This window comes from Canis lupus, chromosome 2 (assembly GCF_011100685.1).
Source record: "Canis lupus familiaris isolate Mischka breed German Shepherd chromosome 2, alternate assembly UU_Cfam_GSD_1.0, whole genome shotgun sequence".
In the NCBI taxonomy this organism is placed as follows: Eukaryota; Metazoa; Chordata; class Mammalia; order Carnivora; family Canidae; genus Canis; species Canis lupus.
Window position 1 is genome coordinate 46,836,393 of NC_049223.1, and position 24,659 is coordinate 46,861,051.

At 35.8% G+C, this 24,659-nt stretch overlaps 1 protein-coding gene, 1 long non-coding RNA gene and 1 other non-coding gene across 3 annotated transcripts in view; 1 reads left to right on the forward strand and 2 right to left on the reverse strand.

Moving 5' to 3' along the window:
* The window catches only part of NDUFAF2 (NADH:ubiquinone oxidoreductase complex assembly factor 2), a 147,688-nt gene that overhangs the window by 91,553 nt on the left and 31,476 nt on the right, over positions 1-24,659 (forward strand). Inside the window, exons 2-3 of the mRNA XM_038530687.1 lie at positions 15-104; positions 18,235-18,275. Of these exons, the coding sequence (XP_038386615.1) occupies positions 15-104; positions 18,235-18,275 (131 nt within the window). The remainder of the gene's footprint in view (positions 1-14; positions 105-18,234; positions 18,276-24,659) is intronic.
* On the reverse strand, positions 7,245-7,380 carry LOC119870560. Its single transcript, XR_005356229.1, has one exon. It is a non-coding gene; the product is annotated as a small nucleolar RNA SNORA23 (small nucleolar RNA).
* On the reverse strand, positions 20,286-23,288 carry LOC111092304. Its single transcript, XR_005355582.1, has 3 exons — positions 22,780-23,288; positions 22,593-22,652; positions 20,286-21,182 (listed from the first exon to the last, which is right to left on the reverse strand). It is a non-coding gene; the product is annotated as an uncharacterized LOC111092304 (long non-coding RNA).

A 24,659-nucleotide genomic window follows, 5' to 3' on the forward strand; every position in this document is an offset into this window, starting at 1 on the left:
CTTTTGTCTTATAGGACAAACTATTCGAGAGAAAAGAATTGTAGAAGCAGCAAATAAAAAAGAAGTTGACTATGAAGTCGGAGATATTCCATCAGAATGGGAAGGTAAGTTTGTGTTTTTAGTAATATCTCTTCTGGAAGCCAAATTGTTTATACAAAATTAACAGGAGCAGGTATAATTAGGTGTTTATTCTTCTTACGAAAACTTTGGTAATCTGAATCTAAGAAATTTTTTTTAAAGTTGCATTTCTTTGAAAGTTGTGAAGATGTCACACTTTAGTACAGGAACATATGTATAGTGAGAGGAACTTTTAAACATTAGCAGAGCTGGCACGAGAGTGAGCAGAGGGGAGCTCCTACAATACAGATTGAAGGAGGCACTCACTTTCATACGCTGACTGCATAGTTGCATTAAACCAGAGTTTAAATGTCATTTCTGGCACTAACTACCCACATGAACTTGGGAAAGTAAATTCATACTTCTCAGTACAAATTGCAGACAGTACTTGCTGTAACCATCTGGAATATTTGCTCAACTTAAAATGACCCCAGTGGCTGACCCCCTGTTAAGACAAGGATGGACACTTGATCCCTATCAGGACTTTGGAATTAAGGTTAGAGATCAAAGTGAGATAAAACAGTAGCAGTCAGTCTTTCAGTATGGCTGGAACAATGACATATGATTGTGGGTAGTTATCTTCAATCAGCTGTCTAAGCTTTGTTGCAGAAAAAGCTGATCTACTAAAAAGAAAATGGAAACCAGTCTGCAATAAGTATATAGTGAGACAAAATATTTCCTAGATTTCCAGGAAGTTTCTTGTTCTCTGTTCCATTTCTTTCTTAATGAAGTTCAGATGCATATCTGCCATTGAGTGCTAGTGCCACCCCATATCCTTGTTATAAATTTCCCTTTTCCTTATCAGTTCTTTGCCTCACACCTGGCACATACTAAGTGCTCAGTAAGTATATAGTGAATACATGAAATCCAGCACTTTTAAATGGATTTTAGAATAATGTTAATTTTTACAAAAAGTGCCTCCTGGAATTTTTGGTGGGATTGTGGTGAGCATATAAATCACTTTGCAAGAACTGACATCCTAACAATAAGTATTTTCTGACCCTCGGACGTTATATTTCACTTTATCTAATTTAAGCCTTTAATTTATCTTACCAAAGTTTGTAATTTTCATCATACAGATGTTGCACATCTTTTGTCAGAATGATTCATAAGTAGTCATATTTTTGATGCTACTGTAAATGATAATTTTTTCAGTGTTAATTTTTTATTCATTACTATCATAAATATGTAGTAGGTATTTGCATATTGATCTTATATGCTATGACTCTGCTGAGCTCAGTTGTTAATTATAGTAGCTTTTTTGTCAATTTCATCAGATTTTTTTCTTTTTCTTAGAAGATCATGTTGTCTTTGAACCGACATTTTCTTCTTTCCAACCTGGATGCCCTTAGCTTTTTTAATCTTACCTGTTTGCATGGACTAGAACTTACAGTATATTGTTGATTGGAAGAAATGAGAATGAACATCGTTGCCTTGTCCTGATGTATTACTCTTTCTGTACATTGTTAATTGGCTTATCTAAAATTTTATTTAATATTTTTATCTTGAGGTATATTGGTTAGTAGCTTCTTTTTCTTACAATGTCTTTGCTTGGGTTTCATGTCAGTGTAAGCTCACCTCATTAAATGAATTTGGGTATATTCCTTTTTTGATATCCTGTAAAACTTTATGTAGAAGTAAAATTACTTTTTTAATATTTGATAGACTTTACTAGTGAAGCCATCTGGGCCTGGAGTTTTGAACTACAAATTAAATTTCTTTATTAGATTTAGGATTCTCAAAAAAAAAAAAAAAGATTTAGGATACTCAGGTTATCTATATCTTCTTGAGTGACCTTTGGTAGCTTGTTCATTTCAAAGAGTCTGTCCATTTCATCTAAGTTTCCAATTTATTCTAAGATATTATTTATTTATTCATGAGAGACACAGAGAGAGAGAGAGGCAGAGACATAGGCAGAGGGAGAAGTAGGCTCCCCCTTGGGAGCCTGATGCAGGACTTGATCCCAAGACTCTGGGATCATGCCTTGAGCCAAAGGCAGAAGCCCAACCACTGAGGTGCCCACCACCCAGGTGCCCCAAGTTTCCAAATTTTTTTGCATGATACTGATCATAATATTTTCTTATTATCATCTTAATATCTTTAGGATCTGTAGTGATATCACCTCTCTCATTACTAGTTTTTATGACTGAGTTGTGTTCCCCCAAAATCTATGTTGAAGTCTTCTTTACCTTAGCACCTCTGAATTTGGAGACTGTATTTGAAAATTGGATCTTTAAAGAAGTAATCAAGTTAAAATAAGATTATTAGGATGGGTCTTAATCTAGTATGACTGGTGTCCTTATAAAAAGAGGAGATTAGGACACAGAAGGAAGAAGACACAGGGAGAACACAACCGTCTACCAGCTGAGGTGAGAAATCTTAGAAGAAATGGACCTTGCCAACAAGGTAGCTTTCATCTGTTTCATCTGTTTTTGATCTTAGACTTCTACCTTCCAGAATTGTAAAAAATTAACTTCTGTTGTTTAAACCACTGAATGTTTGGCACCTTACTTTATTATAGCAGCCTTAGCAAACTAATACATTAGTATTGAGTATTGTTTATGATTCAGTTTTATTTCCTATTGTCAGTTATCAGGTGTATCTCCATTGAGTGTTTTTGTTTTTATAAACTACATCTTCAACATATCAAACTCTTTATTTCTGTGATGTTTCCACTTCATATAGATACAAGAACCTTACAAAGGTGTACTTCCATTTTTTCCTCTTAACATTTCTGTTATTGTCATATATTTTAGTTGTATTTGTTACAATATACTCTGTATCATTACTTTTACTTAAATAGCGAGCTAGGATTTAGAGAGGTTTATTTTTTTAAAAAAAATTTACTTATTTATTCATGAGAAACACAGGGAGAGAGGCAGACACACAGGCAGAGGGAAAAGCAGGCTCCATGCAGGGAGCTCGATGTGGGACTCAATCCCCGGATTCCAGGATCACGCCACAGTTGGAAGGTGGTGCTAAACCGCTGAGCCACCCTGGCTGCCCTAGAGAGGTTTAATCAATAAGAATATATGACATATTTATTCAGATTGTTACCATATATAATGCTCTTCATTCCTTTTTGTAGATCTAGATTTCCATCTATGATCATTTTCCTTTAGTGTCTAAGACTTCCTTTAACATTTCTTTAAACGTGAGTCTGTTGGCATTGTACTTTTCAGCTTTGATATGTCTGAAATATATCTGTCCCTTGGTGAGGGGCAGAAGGAGAGGGAGGGAAAGAATCTAAAGCAGGTTTCACACCCACCACAGACACCAACCATGGCTCAGTCTCACAATCCTGAGATGATGACCTGAGCCAAAATCAAGAATAAGACCCTTAAATGACCAAGCCACCCAGGCACCCCTGTCTGAAATATAAAGATATTTCTCTGGCTAGAGTATTCTAGGTTTGTAGAGTTTGGTTTTTTCCCTTTCAGTACTTTAAAGATACTTTACATGGTTTCTCTCAGGAAATCTATTGTCATGCTTTGCTCTGTCCCTTTTTATGTAATGTATATATTTTTCTTTTGGCTATTTTAAAGTTATTTTTTTTTAACTGGTCTTCAGCAATTTGATCATGATGTACCATCATATAGTCTCTTGTGCTGGAAGTTTCTTAGACCTATGGATTTATAGTTTCAATCAGTTTTAGAAATATTTTGGACGTTGTTTCTTCAAATACTTTTCTCTGAGTCCCTTTCTGTCCTTCCTTTTAGTAATTACATTTACAATTTTAGGCTGTTTGAAGTTGTCTCACAGTTCACAAACACTCTGTTCATTTGTGAAGTTTATTCTCTTTGAGTTTCATTCTGTATAGTTTTTCTTGCTGTATTTTCAAGTTCAGTAATGTTTTCTTTTACAGTGTCAAATTCCTACCAGTCCATCCAGAGTATACCTCATTTCAGACATTGTAGCTTTCATCTGTTTTATATCTTCCATGCCTCTGCCTAACCTGTTCAATCTGTCCTCTAGCTTTTTGAACATATGGAGTATAGTTATAACTGTTTTAATGTTCTTATCTGTTAATTCTACCATCTGTGTCTGTTTTTAGTTGGTTTTGGTTAGTTGATTTTTTTTTCTCCTGAATATGGGAAGTATTTTTTTGCTTCTTTGTTGCCTTCACAATTTCTGATTGGATGTCAGACGTTTTAAATTATTGCCTAGTTGGATACTGGATATTTTTATATTGTTAAGCTTTGTTCTGAGACACAGCTAAATGACTTGGGAACACTTTGATCCTTTCAGGGATTGCTTTTAAGATTTGTTAGTTGGGACTGGAACAGAGTTTAATTTAGAATAATTCTGCACGGCTGATTCAAATCATGGCTGAGTACTCTCCTCTGTTCCATCAGTCATGAGGTTTTCAATTGTGGGTGGTGGAAATTAATATTACTCTTGCCCCTATGTAAAATGTGAGGACTGTTCCTTCTGACCCTTTCAGGTGATTCTTTTCCTGGTCTTAAGAGTTTCTTACTTACATGAACTCATTAGTGCTCTGCTGAATACTTGATAGCAGCCTCCTGCCAATCTCCACAGTTTTCTGTCTTTGTAGCTGTCTCATGTCTGATAGTCTGTTCTATGAATTTTAGTCACCTTGGTCTCCCTAGACTCCCAGCTCCATATGGTGGACTTTAGCAGTATCCTCTCCCCATGTCAAAGTCTGGAAACTCTCAAAGCACTAAGTGAGGCATTGTTTTGGTTTTGGTTTTGGTTTTAACATTCTGAAGGGATCACTGTATTTCTCTACTTGATGTCCACTATCTTGAAAATAATTGTTTCATGTAATTTGTCCATGTTGCTGCATGTTGGCTAGAAGAAAGCAGCTTTCTTTCAATTTGTTTAATGCATTTGAAATTCATTTTTGTGTTTGCATGAATCAGTTTATTCCTTTTTTATTGCTGAGTAGGATTTTATCATACTGATATACCAGTTTGTCCATTCACCAGCTGCAGAACATTTGGCTTATTTACACTTTATAGCACTTATAGGTGGAGCCACTCTATAAATCCGTATTTCTCTTCAGGTATAAATATATGAACATAAAATTTCATTTCCTTCTGGTAACTATCTTGAAGCAGCATTTCTAGATCATGTGGTAAGAAGAGATTCAACTTAAACTGCTAAACTGGTTTTTAACATGTCTCTACGATTTAGCTTTCCCATTAGTACTATATGGAGAGTTAAAGCTGCTCCTTGTCTTCACTAGCTGTTGGGGTTGTCAATGTCAATTAGATCCATTGGAATAAATATGTTATAGTGTCTCAATGTAGTTTTGATTTTTATTTCTCTAGTGCTTAGTCATGCTGATCATCTTTTCATGACCTTATTAGCCATTTTTATATCTTCTTAACTCTATTGTCTATTCTTCTCTTTTTGCCCAGAAGCTTTTTATTTGGTTGGGGTTTTTCCCAAATTGTTTATTTTTGAGGGTTCTTTATTTATGTTCAGTACAGTTCCTCTACCATATATGTGATTTGCAACTTTTTTCCCCCAGTCTATGGCTAATTTTTCCATTCTTTTGACGGTGCCTCTTGGAGAGCACACATCTATGATTTTAATGAAGTCCAATTTATCATTTTTTTTTCTCTTACGTATCATGATCTTGGTGTTGTAAGAAATTTTTGCTTAACCCAAGGTCATGAAAATTTTCTCCTATGATTTCTTTTAGAAATTTTACAGTTTGAGATTGTAGATTTATATCTATGATCCATTTTTAATCTATTTTTATGTATAGTGTAGGTACCATGTCATTTATTTGAATATCCAGTTTTTTCTAGTACTATTTTTGTATTGTGTTAAAATACACATAAGATAAAATTTACTGTCTTAACCATATGTAAGTGTACAGTTCAGTGGCATTAAATACATTGACTTTATTGTGTAGTCATCCCTACCGTCTATCCCTTTAAGTCTTTTCATCTTGCAAAACATTAAATAATAATTCTCCATTTTTCCTTACCCTTTCCCATGCCCTGGCATCCCATCATTATACTTTGTCTTTATGATTTTGACTACTCTCCCAGAACTATTTCTGAGATGATCATTCGGGGATGCCTGGGTGGCTCAGCAGTTGAGCATCTGTCTTGGGCTCAGAGTGTAATCCTGGAGTCCTGGGATCAAGTCCCGCATCGGGCTCCCTGCATGGAGCCTGCTTCTCCCTTTGCCTATGTCTCTGCCTCTTTCTCTGTGTCTCTTATGAATAAATAGATAAAATCTTGAAATGACCATCCGTTTCTCTCGGTTTTTGCACCTTTGTGAAACATCACTTGGCCATATAGGTTTGGCTATGTCTGTGTTCTCTATTCTCCCTGTGGATCTGTCTGTCCTTTTCCCTATGCCATACTTCCTTGATTACTGATACTTTGTACTAAGTCTTGAAATAGGTAATTTGAATCCTCCAATCTTTTTCACAGTTGTTTTAATTCAGGCCTGGGGCACCTGGGTGGCACAGTGGTTGAGCATCTGTCTTTGGCTCTGGTCATGATCCTGGGGTCCTAGGAACAAATCTCATATCAGGCTCCCCACAGGGAGCCTGCTTCTCCCTCTGCCTATGTCTCAACCTTTCTCTGTGTCTCTGTGTCTCTCATGAATAAATAAATAATATCTTTTAAAAAACCTTAATTAATTCAAGCCTTTTGTCATTATATATGATTTTTAGTATCTGCTTATCAGTTATTACCAAAAAACTCTTTCAGGACTTTGGGAATGCATTGAATTTATAGATCAGTTTAAAGAGTATTGAGTTTTCTTTGAACACACCATATTCTCTCCATTTTCTTAGGTCTTTCCTTCATTTTTTCATCTATAGTTTTTAGCTTACAGATCAGGCTATATTTTATTAATTTAAAATCTAAGTATTGGGTCACCTGGGTGGCTTAGTCTGTTAAGTGGCCAGCTCTTGATTTCAGCTCACATCATGACCTCTAGGTTATGGGATCAAGCCCCACATGGGGCTCCTCATTTAGCAGAGAGTCTGTTTGAGGATTTTCTCCCTCTTCCCCTCCCTCCATACTTTCTCTCCCTTCTCTTTCTCTCTAAACTAAATAAATCCTTTTGAAACACAACTTGAGTGTTTCTTTTTGATACTAGAAAACTTAACATTCACTAAAGCACATAGGAAATCACTTTATTTCAAATAAAATAACACTACACTATTATTCCAACTTACTCTTTGGCTGCATGTTTATGGGAGTAGCAAGATCTGATTGCAAAACATAAACACTGCTATCAGACACAGATGAAAGCTGCACACATCACAGCAGTATTCCTAAAAGTTTGTTAATTTTTAGGGGCTATTGCTAATTGTTTTTTATTTCAATTTCAAATTATTCATTGGTAGCACATAGAAATAGAATTTATTTTTGTATCAACCATGTACTTTTTACAACTTTGCTAATAAACTCACTTATTAACTTCGGTTTAATGTAGATTTTGGGATGTTGTCTACATAAACAATTTTTATTCTTTCTTTCCTCTATTCCACTGTTGTTGTTTTTTTTTTTTCTTGCCTTCCTGTCCTGGCAAAGACCTCCATGACATAGATGATGAGAAATACTGAAAGTGAACAGTCTTGCCTTGTTCTCAATCTTAGGGGGAAACATTCAGTTTCTCACTACTAAATTTGATGTTAGCTGTAGGTTTTTATGTAGTTGCCTTCCATTAGACCAATAGAGCTCTCTTTTCTTCCTAGATTGCTGGGAGTTTGTATCATGAATGATGTTGGATTTTGTCATGTCTTTTCTGCATTTATTGAGCTGATTTTTAGGGCTATTCTCCTTCATTCTTTTAATATTGTTGATTACATTGATTGAATTTCTCTTTATTAACTCTCATTTTTTATTGTGATAAAAGATATATAACATAAAAAACTCCTTTTTTAAGTGCACAAGTCAATGGCATTAGGCACATTTGCAGTGTTGTATAATATCAACACCACCTCCAGCACTTTTCCCATCTTCCTAAAACTGAAATTCCTTACCCATGAAACAGTAACTTCCCATTGCCTCCTCCCTCCCACCACAATGCCTGACAACACTATTCTACTTTCTGTGTCTATGAACTGGACTATTCTAGGTCTCTCATCTAAATAGAATCATACAGTACTTACTGTTTTGTATCTGGCTTATTTCACTTAACAATGCCTTCAAGGTTTATTCATGCTATACCACATATCAGAATTTCATTCTTTTTTCAAGAAGGATAATGTTCCATTTCCTGTATATACCACATTTATTTATCTATTCATCAGTGGACATTTGGGTTGTTTCCACTTTATAGCTGTTAAATAATGTTGTGAACATGGCTGTACAAATATTTATAGGTTTCAACCTAATTGTATAAATAATTGTGGTAAACATAAGTGGTTTTAAAACTCCATGTAAAGGGTAGAAATTGTCAGAATGATATAGAAGACAAGTATTTATATCTTGTTTTTGTTTTGTTTTAAATAGGCTCCATGCCTAGTGTGGAGCTCATCATGGAGTTTGAGCCCACAACCTTGAGATCAAGACCTGAGCTAAGATTGAAAGTCAGATACTTAACTGACTGAGCCACCAAGGTGCCCCAAAAGCTATGTATGTCAAACAATTTAACCTAGCTGACAGTTATAGAACATTACACTGAGAAATTGCAGAATACAGATTTTTTTTTTCATTTTATTTACCTGGATGGGCCACACACTCTAGCCAAAAATGTCAAAGGAGGAAATACTTCCTTATATACTTAATGTGTGAGGCCAAGTTTACCTGATACCAACTCTTGTCAGAGACAATAAAGAATACTATAAACCAATAGCCCACAAAATAATAGAAATCATTGACAGATATCCACAACAAACTGCATCCAGCAAAATATAAAAAGGGCAATATACCATGACCATGTGAGATTTATCCCGGTAATACAGGTTGGTTTAATATTTAAAGATCAACATCTCCCCATGTTCCCCACCTCCCACACGTGGTAACCACTATTCTACTTTGTGCTTCTATGAATGCAACTGTTTTATATTCCACATAAAAATAAATTATGCAGTATTTGCTTTCTGTGTCTAGTGTATTTCATTTACCATATCTTCCAGGATCATCTGATATTGTCACAAATAGCAGGATTTTCTTCTTTTTAAGGTTGAATAATATTCCATTGTAAATACGTGTGTGTGTGTGTGTGTGTGTGTGTGTATGTGTGTGTGTGTACCACAATTTCCTTATTCATTTCATCTGTGAATGGACACTTATGTTGTTTTCCATATCTTGGCTATTGTCAGTAATGCTGCAGAGAACACGGGAGTACAGATATCTCTTCGAGATAGTGATTTCATTTCCTGTGGATATATACCCAGAAGAGGGATTGCTAGAACATATGGTAGTTCTAGTTTTTAATTTTTTGAGGTACCTCCATACTGTTTTCCATACTGGCTATGTCAATTTATATTCCAACAACAGTATGTGATGGTTCCCTCTACTCCATATCCTCACCAACACTTGTTACCCTTTGTCTTTTTTATAATAACTGTCCTAACAGGTATGAGATGGTATCTAAATGTGGATTTCATTTGCATTTATATTCAATTTTTAACAAAGGAGAAAAACCATAGGCTAATTCCAATTGGTACAGAAAAAATACTTAACAAAATTCATCATACATTCATAATTAAAAACTGCCTGCACACTTTAATAATACAGAGTTCCTTTAACTAATAAGAGCATTAAGAGGGAAAAAAAAAACCTTATGTGTAACCTCATATTCAATGGTGAAAGAACACTTTCCCCCTAAAATAGAGAAAATAAGAATATCCTCTCACTAGTTTTTATTTCATATTATCCTGGAATATTCAAGTATGTGCAATAAGGAAAAAAAGAAGAAATAAAATAAATACAGATGAGACAAAATTCTTTTCATAGATGACATAATTGTACATGTAAACAATCTACAAAAAAAATCTACAAAATTAAGGAATGAATTTAGTAAGTTTTCAAGATATCTGGGCAATATGCTGAAGTCATTTATCTATATTCTCCTGCCAAACAGTTGCTAAATAAAATTTTTAAAATACCAATCAAAGCATTAAAAATTTAGGAATAAATTTACAAAAATATGTCTCTACAACCTGTACCTTGAAAAATGTAAAGAGAAATTCCTAAGAGAAATTAAAGGAACCCCAGATAAATGGAGAGATATATAATTTTCATGGTTCAGAAGTCAATATTTAAAAGATGTCATTGGGGCGCCTGGGTGGCTCAGTGGGTTAAGCTTCTGCCTTTGCCTCGGGTCATGATCCCGGGGTCCCGGAATCCAGCCCCACATCCGGCTCCCTGCTCAGTGGGAAGCCTGCTTCTCCCTCTGCCCCTCCCCTGCTTGTGCTCTCTCTGTATCTTAAATAAATAAATAAATAAATAAATAAATAAATAAATAAATAAATAAATAAATAAATATTTACCTCAAATTGATCTGTAGATTTAATGCATCCCCCAGTCAAAATACTAGTGGGCTTTTCCTTTTTATAATTATCCTAAATTTTATATTAAAATACAAAGGATCTAGGATATCTAAAACACTTCTTTTTTTCTTTACAAGTTTTCATTTAAATTCCAGTTAGGGGCAGCCCAGGTGGCTCAGCGGTTTAGCGCCGCCTTCAGCCCAGGGCATGATCCTGGAGACCCGGGATCGAGTCCCATGTCAGGCTCCCTGCATGGAGCCTGCTTCTCCCTCTGCCTCTCTCTCTCTCTCTCTGTGTCTCTCATGAATAAATAAATAATAAAATCTTTTTAAATAAATAAATAAATTCCAGTTAGTTAGCATTCAGTGTAATATTAGTTTCAGGTATAGAATTTAGTGATTCATCACTTACATACAACATCAGCATCAGGTGCTCATCACAGCAAGAGCACTCCTTAATCCCCATCAACTATTTGATCCATCCCCCTACCCACCTCCCTTCCAATAACCATCAGTTTGTTCTCTGTGGTTAAGAATCTCTTGGGGAAAAAAAAATCTCTTTCTTGGTTTGTCTTTCTATTTTTTTTCCCTTTGTTTGTTTCCTAAATTTCACATATGAATGAAATCATATAGTATTTGTCTTCCTCTGACTGACTTATTTTACTTAGCATAATCCTCTGTAGCTTCATTCACGTTGTGGCAAATGTCAAGATTTCATTCTTTTTATGGCTGAGTAATATTCCGCTACGTATATATATTCCACATCTTATCCGTCAGTGGACATTTGGGCTCCTTCTATAATTTGGCTATTTTGTTAATACTGCCATAAACATTTGGGATACATGTGTCCCTTTGAATCACTGTTTTTATATCCGTTCGGTAAATATGCAGCAGTGCAATTGCCAAATCATAGGGTAGTTCTTTTTTTAGCTTTTTGAGGAAACTCCATACTGTCTAAAACAATTTTTAGAAAGAAGAACAAGGTTGGAGGATTTTAACTTTAAAAAGCTACATTTTTCAGGGATTCCTGTGTGGCTCAGCGGTTTAGCACCTGCCTTCAGCCCTGGAGTCCCAGGATCGAGTCCCGCATCAGGCTCCCTACGTGGAGCCTGCTTCTCCCCCTGCCTGTGTCTCTGCCTCTTTCTCTCTCTGTGTGTTTCTCATGAATAAATAAATTAAATATTTTTTTAAAAATAAATAAAATGAAAAGCTACATTCTTTCAAGAAAGTTTAATACCCATATAAGGATGGAATCAGACTGAGAGTTCAGAAGTATTCCTACCCTTATATGGTCTGTTAAGTTTTCAATGGAAAAAGGAAATTCTTTTCAACAACTAGTGTTAAATAGTTATATATCTGTATGATCTTTACCTCACATCTTCTCCAAAAACTCAACTTGAAACTGATCTCAGACCTAAATGTGAAAGTTAAAACTTTTAGAAGAAACATTGGACAAAATCTTTCTATCATGAGATAGTCATAGAATTAGATGTAAAAGAAAAGAAATGTAAAAGAAAAAATGATAAATTGGACTCCACCAAAATTTTTAAGTTCTCTTTTTTAAAGATAACATTTAGCAAATGAAAAGAAAGGTGAATAGAAAATTTGTAATGCATATCTGACATAGACCTTGTATCCAGAATATGTAAAAAACTCTCACAACCCAATAATAGGACAAACATCAGGATTTAAAAAGTATATGTAACATCAGTAGTTATCAAGGGATACAAATTAAAATTATAGTGAAATACCACTACATAACACTGACTAATTAGAATTTAAAAGAATGATGATACAAAGTGTCAATGAGGATGTAAAGTACCTGAAACTTTCATAAATATTTGGCTCATGTAAATGGTACAACTACTTTGGAAAATAGTTTATTCTTTATCAATTTAAATGTACACATACCCTATAATCTAGAAATTCTGCTGGATATTAAGCCAGAGATATAAAACATAGGTCTACCCAAACACTTGTACCCCAAGTTTACATAGCAGTTTTATGTATAAAAACCCGAAATTCAGAGTTGCCCAAACACCCGACAAAAAGTGAGTGGATAAACACACTCATTTTTTTTCTAGACAGTAGAATACTATGCAGCAATAAAAAAGAATGAGCTGCTGCTATGCTTATTGTATTTGCTTTTTATTGCTCCGTATCAGTATTACCACACACTTAGTTTAAAACATTGCATATTTATCATCTCCCATTTCCTGTGGTCACAAATCCAGGCACAGCCTAGATGAGTTCTCTACTGAGGGTCTCACAAGGCTGCAATCAAGCTGTCAGCCAGGGCTGCTTTCTCATCTGAAGGTGTGATTGTGGAAGGATACACTTTCCCATATTTGTGGTTATTTGCAGCATTCATTTCTTTGCAATTGTAGGATTGTGAGCTTCAGCTCTTTACTTGATGCTGTCCAGAGGCCACCCTAAGCTCCCAGAGGCCACTGGCAGTTTCTTGCCATATGGGATCCTCCAACATGGTCACCTTTTCCCTTAAAGCCAGCAAGGGAGAGACTCCAGCAAAATAGTTGCTGAAATCTTACTTCATGTAATCATTAATTCGTAGACCTCCCATCACCTTTGCCCTGCTATCATAGAAGTGAGTCACAGGGCCTGCCTTTACTCAAGGGGAAGAGACCTTCCCCTTCACTCAAGGGGAAGAGACCCACCCCATAGGTGTGGACCTCAAGAGATGGGGGTTGTGGAGCCTATCTGGAGGACTGTGTTCTCCAGACACAGTTATGTGGATGAACTTTAACAACATTATATTGAGTAAAATAAGTTGGATACAAAAGAGTACATACTGTAAAATTCCATTTATATGAAATTGTAGATAAGGCGGGGCTAATCAACGGGGACAGAAAGTGTAGCACTAATTAGGGGCTGTAGATGGATTTCGGTGGGGGTTTGCATGTGGCTAGACATTAGGCAATTTATGGGAGTGATGGAAATGTTCTATATATAGAACAATGTTCTATACTGATTGGGTGCTGATTAGAAGATTGTATACATTTTTCGGAATTAATGGAATTGCACACTTGAAATGGTGTCACTATATTGTTTATAAATTATATCAATAAAGTGGACTAAGAAAAAAAAGAGAGGTAATAATCATGAGCATCTCAAAATATTTATCTTAAATGTGCCAACTAAATCTAATAAAATCCTTAAGATATACCCAAGGGTCAGTAATCAGAAAGTGACTCATTTCATTATGTATCATTTGAAGAATTTTCACAATTAAAAAATATGGATTATTTTTATAGTTTTTTTAATAATGTATACACACCCAAAAATGGCAAAGATCATTTTTTGAAAGATGATGCTTTATTATAGTGTTGTCTTTTCCTTGAGTGAAGTAAACAACACATATTTCTAATATAATATCTTTTGGATGCAGATTTCTGACCAGCTTTCCATAATTTTAGTTCTGAATGGTCACCTTACTGGATCTAGTGATAAATGTCTCATTTATCTTAACCCCTATTGGCATGCTTCTAAAAGTGTATTAGTCATTTTCAGTGTTTATGGAAATATGAAGAATCTATGCTTCATGAAGTATTTTCTTGCCTGCTTCTTCTAGTCTCTTTCAGTGATTAATGGGAACTTTAATTTGCATGCTCACTTTTACGCTTATTATAGTGTGTTATGTTCCAATAAGAGTATTAAAGTTCAATGAAAATCTCATGCATACTGATGAGAATGCAAATGAACACTGATGAAAGAATGCTAGGATCTTAAAGCATAAACTGTCCAGTTATCTTGCTAAATTCTATTCAAACAATGGTTACATTATAATGAAGACTGATACAGAATCCACCGTACAGATATAATTAGCAATGGCAAAATCATTATATAATTCATAATTGGATAGAGGTTCAGTTCCAGATTGTTATGAGGATAAAAAAAAGAAATGTAATGGTTTGATATTAATGCTTATTTTTATTCCTTCCTCTTCCTAACCTTTGCCAACCTTCAGTAGGATATTTCCTTTGTTGCGTAGAGTGATTGGGAAAGTTAGGGATGATTATATAAATGAGTGATCACACTGAATATTTCCAGCTGTAACCGTTATTGGATACATAGCAGTATATGGGCATCAACCATCATCTCAAGAACATTTCAAGTATCTGGTTATTGTAGAATTATACAAATTTATCTCAGCAATTGCATTTATTTATCTATATAAAACAGAGATCTTTTTCCTTGAGCCATTTAAAACAAAGCTAAGGAGTCCTATATCTTTCCTGAGAGAGTAGTGTGTCCCCTGAGGGTCACTATTCTAGGCAGTTCTTAATACATTATCTGAGTTATTTTGCATTCTTCCGTGCGTGAATTTTATAAACTTATACAAAACCAGTAAACTTCAGAAAACACATAATCAGAGTTTACTCAATCTATTAATTTACCTTAGTATTTAAAAAAATTATTTAGATTCTATTGAAGTATTTTTCTAACCTTACCAAAAAGCTGAAAATGCTGTTTTATAGACTCATCGATAAGATGGGTTGTTAAGTTGTTTTTCTCATGGTAATAGTAAGTATGCCTTGTGCTCTTATATATTTCAGCGTGATCTCATGCCAGTAGTATGTGTTCACAGACTCTCAAATACATGGTATTCATTAGTAAAAAGTATAATAGTTAATAATGATTTTTATTTCAGATAATATGAAAGTGTTTTTGAATCAAAGTGGATATCTTGCTACAAGGCTTTACTTCTTGGTAGCCCTAGTACAAGGGTTGGCAAACTTTCTTTAAAGGGCCAAATGATAAATATTTTGGGCTTTGTGGGTTCTACTGTTTCTGTTACAATTACTCAACACTGCTGGTGTAGCACAAGAGCAGCCATAGATGATATGTAAACAACTAAGTGTGGCTGTGTTCCAATAAAACCTTATTTACTGACACTGAAATTTGAATTCTATGTAATTTTCATGTGTCATAAAATATTGTTCTTCATTTGCTATTTTTTTTCAACCATTTAAAAATGTAAAAACAAGCTGTGGGTTGAATTTGGCTTGCAGGCTGTGTAGTTTTCCGACCTCACCCTCACAGTTGATTTTTCTGAATTAGTTTTCTAATCTAATTTAAAAATAAAGATTTACTGCTTAAAACCTTTTAGAGATATATGGCTTGTGTTGAATTATTTTTAAAAAAGTCTCTGTCCTAGAAAAAAAGTCCATAAATAAAGTTAAGTAACTTTTATTTTAACCATAAAGAGGCAGTTGAAAATTCCATAAAGCACTTATTTCCTTGATTGCACAGAGGAGTCTATTGCTAAGCTGGATTTTCTAACACAGGCAGTCTCATTATGACAAATATTCATATATTGGAAGTATTTCATAGTGGATGTATTCATTCAACAACTGTATTAAATACCTGCTGTTTGGAGGCATTTAGGCAATAGACACATAAATATCCCATAGATGTATCTTGCCCCTGACAACATTACAAGCCTAACAAGGAATATAAAATCTGTACAAGTTGTGGCTAGAAATGGACCAAATGGGAGTAGAAGCCAAGGAGAAACAGAATGCAGGAAAGAGCAACAAGGGTAGCAACTCAGAAGTAGGAGTAGATAAGTTTAAAATGCTGGGACTGTATTAAAAATACATCTGTGTGATTAGTGCAAGGCATACAGTTGAATGTTGCCATCTGTACCCCAACAGCCATTCAGTACTGGCCTTGTCACAAGGACAGTTCCTGGTGCTATGGCTTGGATGACAGAAGGCAAGGTAGTGGAGCTGATCTGAAGAGAAAATAGCTGGTAACCAGACAGAGGTCAGGTTTTAAAGCCAGTTGAACAAGGGTTTGATTCCCAGGATATTACTTAATAATTATCTGAGTTTAGGTAGATTGCTTCATCTTTGTGAACCTCAGGTTCCCAATCGGTAAAATGGGGTCAAAAAATCTTATTTTCTGACATGTTACAACCTCTTCCTCTTTCTAGTTTTGTGTTCTTTGCTTGTTGCTTACTGAAATTTGAGAGGCTGCTTAGTAGAACATGGATAGCTTTTGGAGCTAGAGACAAGGTCAAATCTGGACTCAAATGCCACCATTACCACTTAATGTATAAATTTGAAAAAGTTATTTGATTTCTCTATTAAATAAGGATACTTCATAATTTTGTAATGAAAACTTAAATCAACTAAAGCAATTGAACAGTTTTCTACATTTTAAAGACCAAATTCATAAAGTATATTTTTTCACAGTAATCTTTCTATCCCCATTGGCCAAGTAGCTATTATTGGTCTTAGTTTTTTGTGGGTTTTTTTTTTTTTTTTTTTTTTGTCTGTTACAAAAGACGTATAGGTTTCTGGAATAACAGTGGTAATGATAGTATTAAATTAGACTTAATGCTTTCTGTATGCCTACTGTATGTAAGAATTTATAGATACCATTTCATATAACTTTCACAACAACTCTAAAATGTAGATACTGTTATAATTTGTATTTTACAGATGGGAAATCTGATTTGTAGGAAATTAAATAGCTTCCCCCAGGTGACATAGCTAGTAAGCAATGAAGTTGGGATTTGAACCCAGAACATCTGATTGTATTCTCCTAAACATCGTAGTGTATGTCTTCCATGTGATTCTGATGCACTTCCCTAGAGGCACCTGCCTGACTTCCTATTGCTGTAAAGCATCAGGTACTCACTTGAATTCAGACGATTATGAGGTCTGATTTAGATAAGGAACTCTCCATTCTTTAATAAGCTCCCTATGCCATTGTATTTTTTTTAGTACACAAATCATGACATCATTTTTTTTTTAAGATTTTATTTATTTATTCATGAGAGAGAGGCAGAGACACAGGCAGAGGGAGAAGCAGGCTCCATGCAGGGAGCCCAATGTGGGACTCAGTCCCGGGTCTCCAGGATCAGGCCCTGGGCTGAAGGCAGCGCTAAACCCGTTGAGTCACCTGGGCTGCGCCTGACATCATATGTTTGTGTGTTTGTTTTCTGTTCCCCTTCACTAGTATGAATGCTGCAGGAGAGGAAGAAATTCATGTTTGGTTCCTTCTTATATGCCCAGCACCTAAAACAACATGTAACGGTGTTGTGCCCGATTGCGAATCCAAGAAACCACCAACCACCAAGGAGCCGACATTGATGCAAACACACGAGGGTTTATTTACAAGCTCGAGCTTGGGTCCAAGTGTACCCGACACAGCGGAGCAGGGACTTGGACCCCGAGGCTAAGAGGCGTAGGAGCTTTATAGGGGCCAGTGGCCAATGGGATTGTAACATACGCAGAAAGTTGCACAGTCATGTCAGTCCACACGCAGGTGGCCAATTGAATTACATCTTACCCTATAGTATCCATTTGAGCTGGCCTATTATTTTGGTCAGAATTGGCGAGCAGTTTTGGCGGGCACAAGGTGGGGTTATATTGTTATGAGCCGATTTCCAATTAGGGTGTGCCCAGCGGCTTGACTAGGGTGGGGCAGCGCCTTAAGCAATAAGCAGGTCATGTGGGGATCATACAGGAAGTGGTGGGTGCAGCACAAAATGGAGTTAGTCCTGCTCTGCTTGTCCAGGGGTAGGGGATTTTTGTTAAATTTCCTGGGTCTCACAAACAGGTGCTAATAAGTATTTGTTTCATGCGTGAATGAATAAAATGTTTGTGCAAATTATCAGAAACTTACATTTAGTATCATTTTTCTTTCTAGCTTGGATTAGAAAAACAAGAAAGACTCCACCTACTATGGAGGTAAGAATACACAATCAAAGTATTCAAATAGCATGTTTTTATACTACTGTGTTTCTCAACTGAGAGTTTACATAAAGCATTGGAATAAATATTATGCATCTTAAAAAAAAATATTATGCATCTTCCCAGAGTGTTTATTTTACTCCACAGAAAACAATTTAAAACATCTTTATAATAAAATAAATGCACAAGTTATGGAATATAACGTGAAATTCGTATTTCATGTTTAAATGAAATAAGAAAAATGCAATACAAAATAAAAATACATTTTAGAAAGTTTAGACTTAGAGCAACTTGCATCAGGATGTTTGGCCTGGTTCCTGGGAACTGTGTTCTGATATGGGTGTTTGGTGGAAAATCTGAGAAACACTGAATCTCATGGTCCCGTCCAAGTCATGTCTGCTTATTTTGCCCTTAACTTTATGGCAAATGTAAAATTTTATAATTTTACATATATTTAACTCTATCAAATATCTGAAGAAACTTTAAAATATATAATTAGCATATGACATGTAACACTCAGTAATTAATAGTTGAATTTTTATTTTATACTTTAAAAACAGTTTTGGTAGTATGCAGAATAAAAAGTATAGCAATGCTGCAGTGTATGTATTTTTAAAACATGGTTATTTCATAATTTTTATTTTAAAACAACAGTATAAAGTGTTCTAAATTATTTTGTAAGAAATGTATTTCGTAAGAGGAGAATTTCCAAATTCATTAGTGTACCGTCATTTCCTTTTCTTCTATTTAAGACTCCCTTCCTGTTTTCTTTTCCCTCTTCCATCATTACTATAACCCTGCTGACGACAGAAATGAGCTCCAATACTCAAGCCCTATTTGTTGAGAGGTAGGGTACTCTAGGGCAGAATTCACGATGACCCATAAATTAGCATACTTATGCTCCATTTCTCCTTTACTGACTCCATCAGTGTTTGTCAGGCCAGGGTCTGAATGAGTGCATCCCTAAGCCCATTTCAACTGTGCGTGTTGCTTCCACTTTGGCCCTGCCCTACTCTTCTCAGATCCTTCTTTCTAATATCAGTGAACCTTGGAATAAAAAGGAAGAAAAGTCATTGTGATCCAAGATTCAGAAGCATCCCCAGTGGTTTACAGTATAAGTATCATTAAGGAGCCCTCCAAAGTCCCCTTCTCTTGGCCATAATAAGAGCTCCTGTTCTCAAAACTAAAAATGTTTCTTCTATCCTTAGAACTTTCAAAGTCTAATTCCATGGAAACATTGATATGCAAAGTAATTAGATGGAGAAACCTGCAACAATCAGGCCTAAAACAGCACCCCTGTAAATTTCAGGTAATCCCAACATTTCAAACAAGCTCGAATCAGAACAATGAGACCAAGTCATTCTGTCCATGGTGCTCACATTCTTGAGTATCTAAAAAGGAGCCTTCCCTTGCCTCTTTTCTGAAGTTCTATCAGTCTTATCCTTCTTTATGCTCTTCTGTACCCTCCCAGCATACACACACACACACACACACACACACACATACACCTTTCCCTCCCTCTGATCTTTTCCATTGTGTTTCAGGAATTTCTTTCTTTGTTAGCAAATTACCCTTCACCTTTAATATTAGGAACTTTCCCTACCACAAAGCCTCAACTGAAATCTGCCTGCGGTCTGAAAGATAGTGAGCCTCTTCATGCTCATTTTACCACAACCCGCAAAAAGAAAGTGGGTTTAATAAAAAAGTACCTCTTTCTGTCCCTAATCATGTCCAAAAATATTCTTTTACTTTGTGGGCCCAGGGGAGCATAGTAAGTAACTTTGCAATCTAAGTATACTTTTATCCACCTGTTTATACTTTTTGTCTCACCAACCTCTGGGCCACTCCCCACAGTGATGGTAGAGATGAGAACCAAACTTACAGGGATCCCTGGGTGGCTCAGTGGTTGAGCGCCTGCCTTTGGCCCAGGGCATGATCCTGGAGACCTGGGATCGAGTCCCACATCGGTCCCCCTGCATGGAGCCTGCTTCTCTCTCTGCCTATGTCTCTGCCTCTCTCTCTCTCTCTGTGTCTCTCATGAATAAATAAGTTAAAAATCTTAAAGAAAAAAAAAGAACTAAACAGATTTCTCCTTCAGGCCTTCCCAAATCTTCCCATTCAGTTTTGTGTTGTTTTTTTTATAATTTCTTCCACACTAAATATCCCTACCTCAAGTGAACAACCACTTCCACAGCCACACCTTAGTTCTTATCACCAAACACCATTCTACCACTAAAACTTGTAAACTCTTAAGTTCCAGATTCTACATGTCATATTAAGAGAATAAAATCTACTTAATGTAAAATAAGACAAGTATACAGAAAACCACAAGAATTAAATGTATAGCTTAATGGATTATTATAAGGTGAATTCCACACAGGTCAGAAACAACTTTGTCAGCTGCTCCAGAATCATATGCCCTGTCTCAATACAACCTCCTCCAAAAGAAACCCTGAACCTGACTTTACAGGTTTTCATTTTCTCACAGTTTTAAATAATTTGACCGCCCAATGTCCATTATAGTTTAGAGTTGTCCATTTTATTAAAAATTCATATTTGATTTAAATCTCTGTCAATCTGTGTGGTTCTCCTCCTCTTTTTTTTTCTTCTCAATTTGTCTGTTGAAAAACCCAGCCCATTTGACCTATAGAGCTTGCCACAGTTTAGATTTTGTCAATTTTGTGTTCCTCATCTAGTTCAGTAGGTTCCTATCTCTTCTGTCTTTCCATTAGGCAGCTGGACCTAGAGGCTGGACACTCATGTTTGATCTTTTTGTCAAGACTGTAGAAAATGTTTGACAAGACTATGGCAGAACACACCTGGTTTTCTTTTTGTGATCTTCACAGTTGCTTTTGCTTAATGCCTGTATCAATTCATCGGAAACAACCTCCTAATCTTGCATGCCTGTTAAAAGTAGTTAGTTTTCAAGACATTACCAATCATTCGAGCTCTCTACTTTTTTTCACGTCTCTTAGTGAGCTCCCACCCCAAAGAGACTCTTGTCCCTTTCACCTTTACACTATGGCTAAAGGCCAGCCAGTAATGGTTAAAATGCCATTTACAGTAGCATCAGAAAACATAAAATACCCTGATATAAATTAAGCAAAATATATGCAAGACATGTACACTTAAAACTACAGAGTGCTGGTGAGAGAAATTGAAGAAGACCTAAATTAATGGAGAGAAATATCTGTTCATGAGTTGGAATATTTAATATTGCTGAAATGTTAATTCTTCCAAATTGATCCACAGCAGTAATTCTTATACTTTATCATGCATCAGAATCACTAGGAAGACTTGTTAAAACACAGGCTGCAGGGTCCCAGCCCTGGAGTTTTTGATCCACTAGGTCTGGGATAAGGCCTGAATATTTTCATTTAGAACAAGTTCCTTGGTTGTGCTGATGCTACTGGTCCATACTTCGTGAACCACTGATGTAGAGAGTCAATCAAATATAAAATCCAATTAAAATCCCATCAGACTTGTAGAAATCAAGATATATATGAATTCTAAACTGTATTGGAAGATGCAGAGGCTCCAAAGTAGCCGAAAGCAAACATGAAAAAGGAGACAAAAGTTAGAGGGCTTACACTGTCTGGCATTAGGAGTTACTCTGTAAAAAAAAAAAGTAAAAAAAAAAAAAAAGGAGTTACTCTGTAGTAATTACTATAATAAGACAGTGTGGTAGTGGCATAAGGATATATAAATAAGTGAATGGAAAAGAATAGAGAATCCAGAAGTAGGCACTATACAGCCAGTTGGCTTTTGACAGTAGCACCAAAGGAACACAATTATAAATGGAAAGTTTTTTGTTTTGTTTTGTTTTGTTTTTTAAAGGAAAGTCTTTTCAACAGATGGTGCTAGAATAATAATGTCCATTTGGAACAAAATAAACGTTGATCCCTACCTGACATCATGTGTCAGTATTAATGCAAGATGGAGCATAGACTGAGCATAAAGGCTAAAACTTATAATGCCTCTAGAAGGAAACATAGTGGAATACCTTCACAACTTTGCGATAGGCAGAACATAGAAATCACTATCCAGAAGGGAGAAACATTGACAAATTAAACTTAACCAAAGTTAAAAACTCTGCTTATCAAAAGGGAACATTAGGAAAGCAGTAAACTAGGATGCAATAATCACAGTCCATGTATTTGACAAAGGACTTGTATCTAGACTACATAAAGAACACCTCAACTCAATGATTTGAAAGAAAAAAAAAAGACAAAGCTAATAAATTTGGGTAAAAATCTTAAACAGTCACTTCATAAGATACAAGAATGATCACTAAGCATATGAAAAGATACTCACCATCTCTAGTCATCAGGGAAACCACAATGAGATGCCACAACACTGCACACCCATGAAAAGCTAAAATTCAAAAGATTAACAATAACTGTAACTAAAGCACCCATACTTTTCATGCAGTGCTGGTTGTTGTGAAAATAATACAGCCACATTCAAAAACTGACTGTTTATTACAAAATCAAATACATACCTACCCTGTGACCCCACATTTTTTTTCTCCTGGTCTCTTTGAAGCCTTGAAGGAATAAAGTTTTAGGCATACTTCTTGGGAAGCTCTATCCAAAAGAAGGTCTAATTGCTTGGCGGGCCATGGCAAGGCCTCCTGATATGTGCCCAGTCCAATTTTCTTACTTTCTTCCTTCTGCTTATTACACCTTGCTATTTCTCAGGTTTACTGTCTTTTCCCTTTCTCATCAGCTGGCACAGTTCTGCTCATGCTTAATTACCTTTAAAATTCTTTGATGCTTTCCTCAACTGTTTTCTCAACTTTTTATCTCATAGAGTTAATTACTGCCTTGTACAGCTGTATACCCTTTGAATTCTGTATTGTATCTTTGTTTTAGTTGTCCATCTTTCTGACTATATTGTGAGCTCTGTGGCACAAGGATAATGTCTCATTCATTTGTATGTCATCGGCACCTAACACAGAGCCTGATTCATTATTAGATAGGCTTTTGTTGACAGAATTAGAACTCTCAGTGCCATGTCAGTGTACTACATGGTTTCCATGACAGAGTTCGAGTTTCTGACAACCAACTATAAAATGATCCTATAAAATTGAACATATTATGAAGGTGAGCATTGCCTGTACTGCTATGCTAGCAATCCACATTTCACTGCAGGTTTCCAGTATAGTACAGCACCTGTTCATCAGCATGGTACAAGTTGAATTAACGTTTCACAAAATTAATGAGGTAGGGATCCCTGGGTGGCGCAGCGGTTTGGCGCCTGCCTTTGGCCCAGGGCGCGATCCTGGAGACCCGGGATCGAATCCCACGTCGGGCTCCCGGAGCATGGAGCCTGCTTCTCCCTCTGCCTATGTCTCTGCCTCTCTCTCTCTCTCTGTGTGACTATCATAAATAAATAAAAATTTAAAAAAAAAATTAATGAGGTAGACTTTTCCTAGTGGTGACTATATTCCACTAGAAATCACATATAGCAAATATTTTTAAATATTGCTTCTCCCTTCATACTGACAAAACTGTAGAAAACAAAATAAAGTTTTCCATTTAAAAAAAATGTATAAACATATTGCCAAGTTTTCACAAAATACATGATTCAGCGATAGGTTTACAGACAGTAGAAGAATGCTGTAATAATAGACCTCACCTACTTCATTTTTAATACATATGAAGAATGCTGTAATAATAGACCTCACCTACTTCATTTTTAATACATATGCTCCATAAGATAGCAAGAGGAAATTCTAGAAACCAGTAGAAAATGGAGTTGGAGATGGTGATGCTGTAGTCAAACAAAAGATTTGGGTAGCTAGGTAGGATAATACTTCACAGTAACTTGTTTACTTGACCGTGTTCTTAGATCTGAGCTAGAAGCTATAAACTCACTTTTGTCCACGTCCAAGATAATTTGGCTCTAAAAGGTATCACACTGACTAAAAAACATGTGAGTTTGAAAGAGTTGCCAGAATTTCAGTTTTTTAATTTACAATAGAAATTCAGCTGGCGCAGGAAAAAAGCAGTAGGTTACCTGGTTGAGTATAGCATTATATAAGGGGAATTAAGAAAAATAAATGTTTAATTGCATCAGGCCTAAAACCGCCTGTTCTGTCCATCTCACAATAGGGATAATCTGACCCATAGGAATGGAAATATTTAAATAGAATTGGCCACAGTTCCCAGCATCTGTCTCCATCCTAGGAGTAACCTTATGATTTAGAATAGAAAAAATTGCTACATGCTGGTTGAGGCTTTTGCTTTCAGGGACACACTATTTGTATGGATTGCCAGCATTTGTCTCTATGATTGTCTTTTTTTCTTTGCTTCCCCATTCTGACTGACATATTATTTCTTTGGCTCTTTCAGTGGTTATATTATGATCAAATGTTGC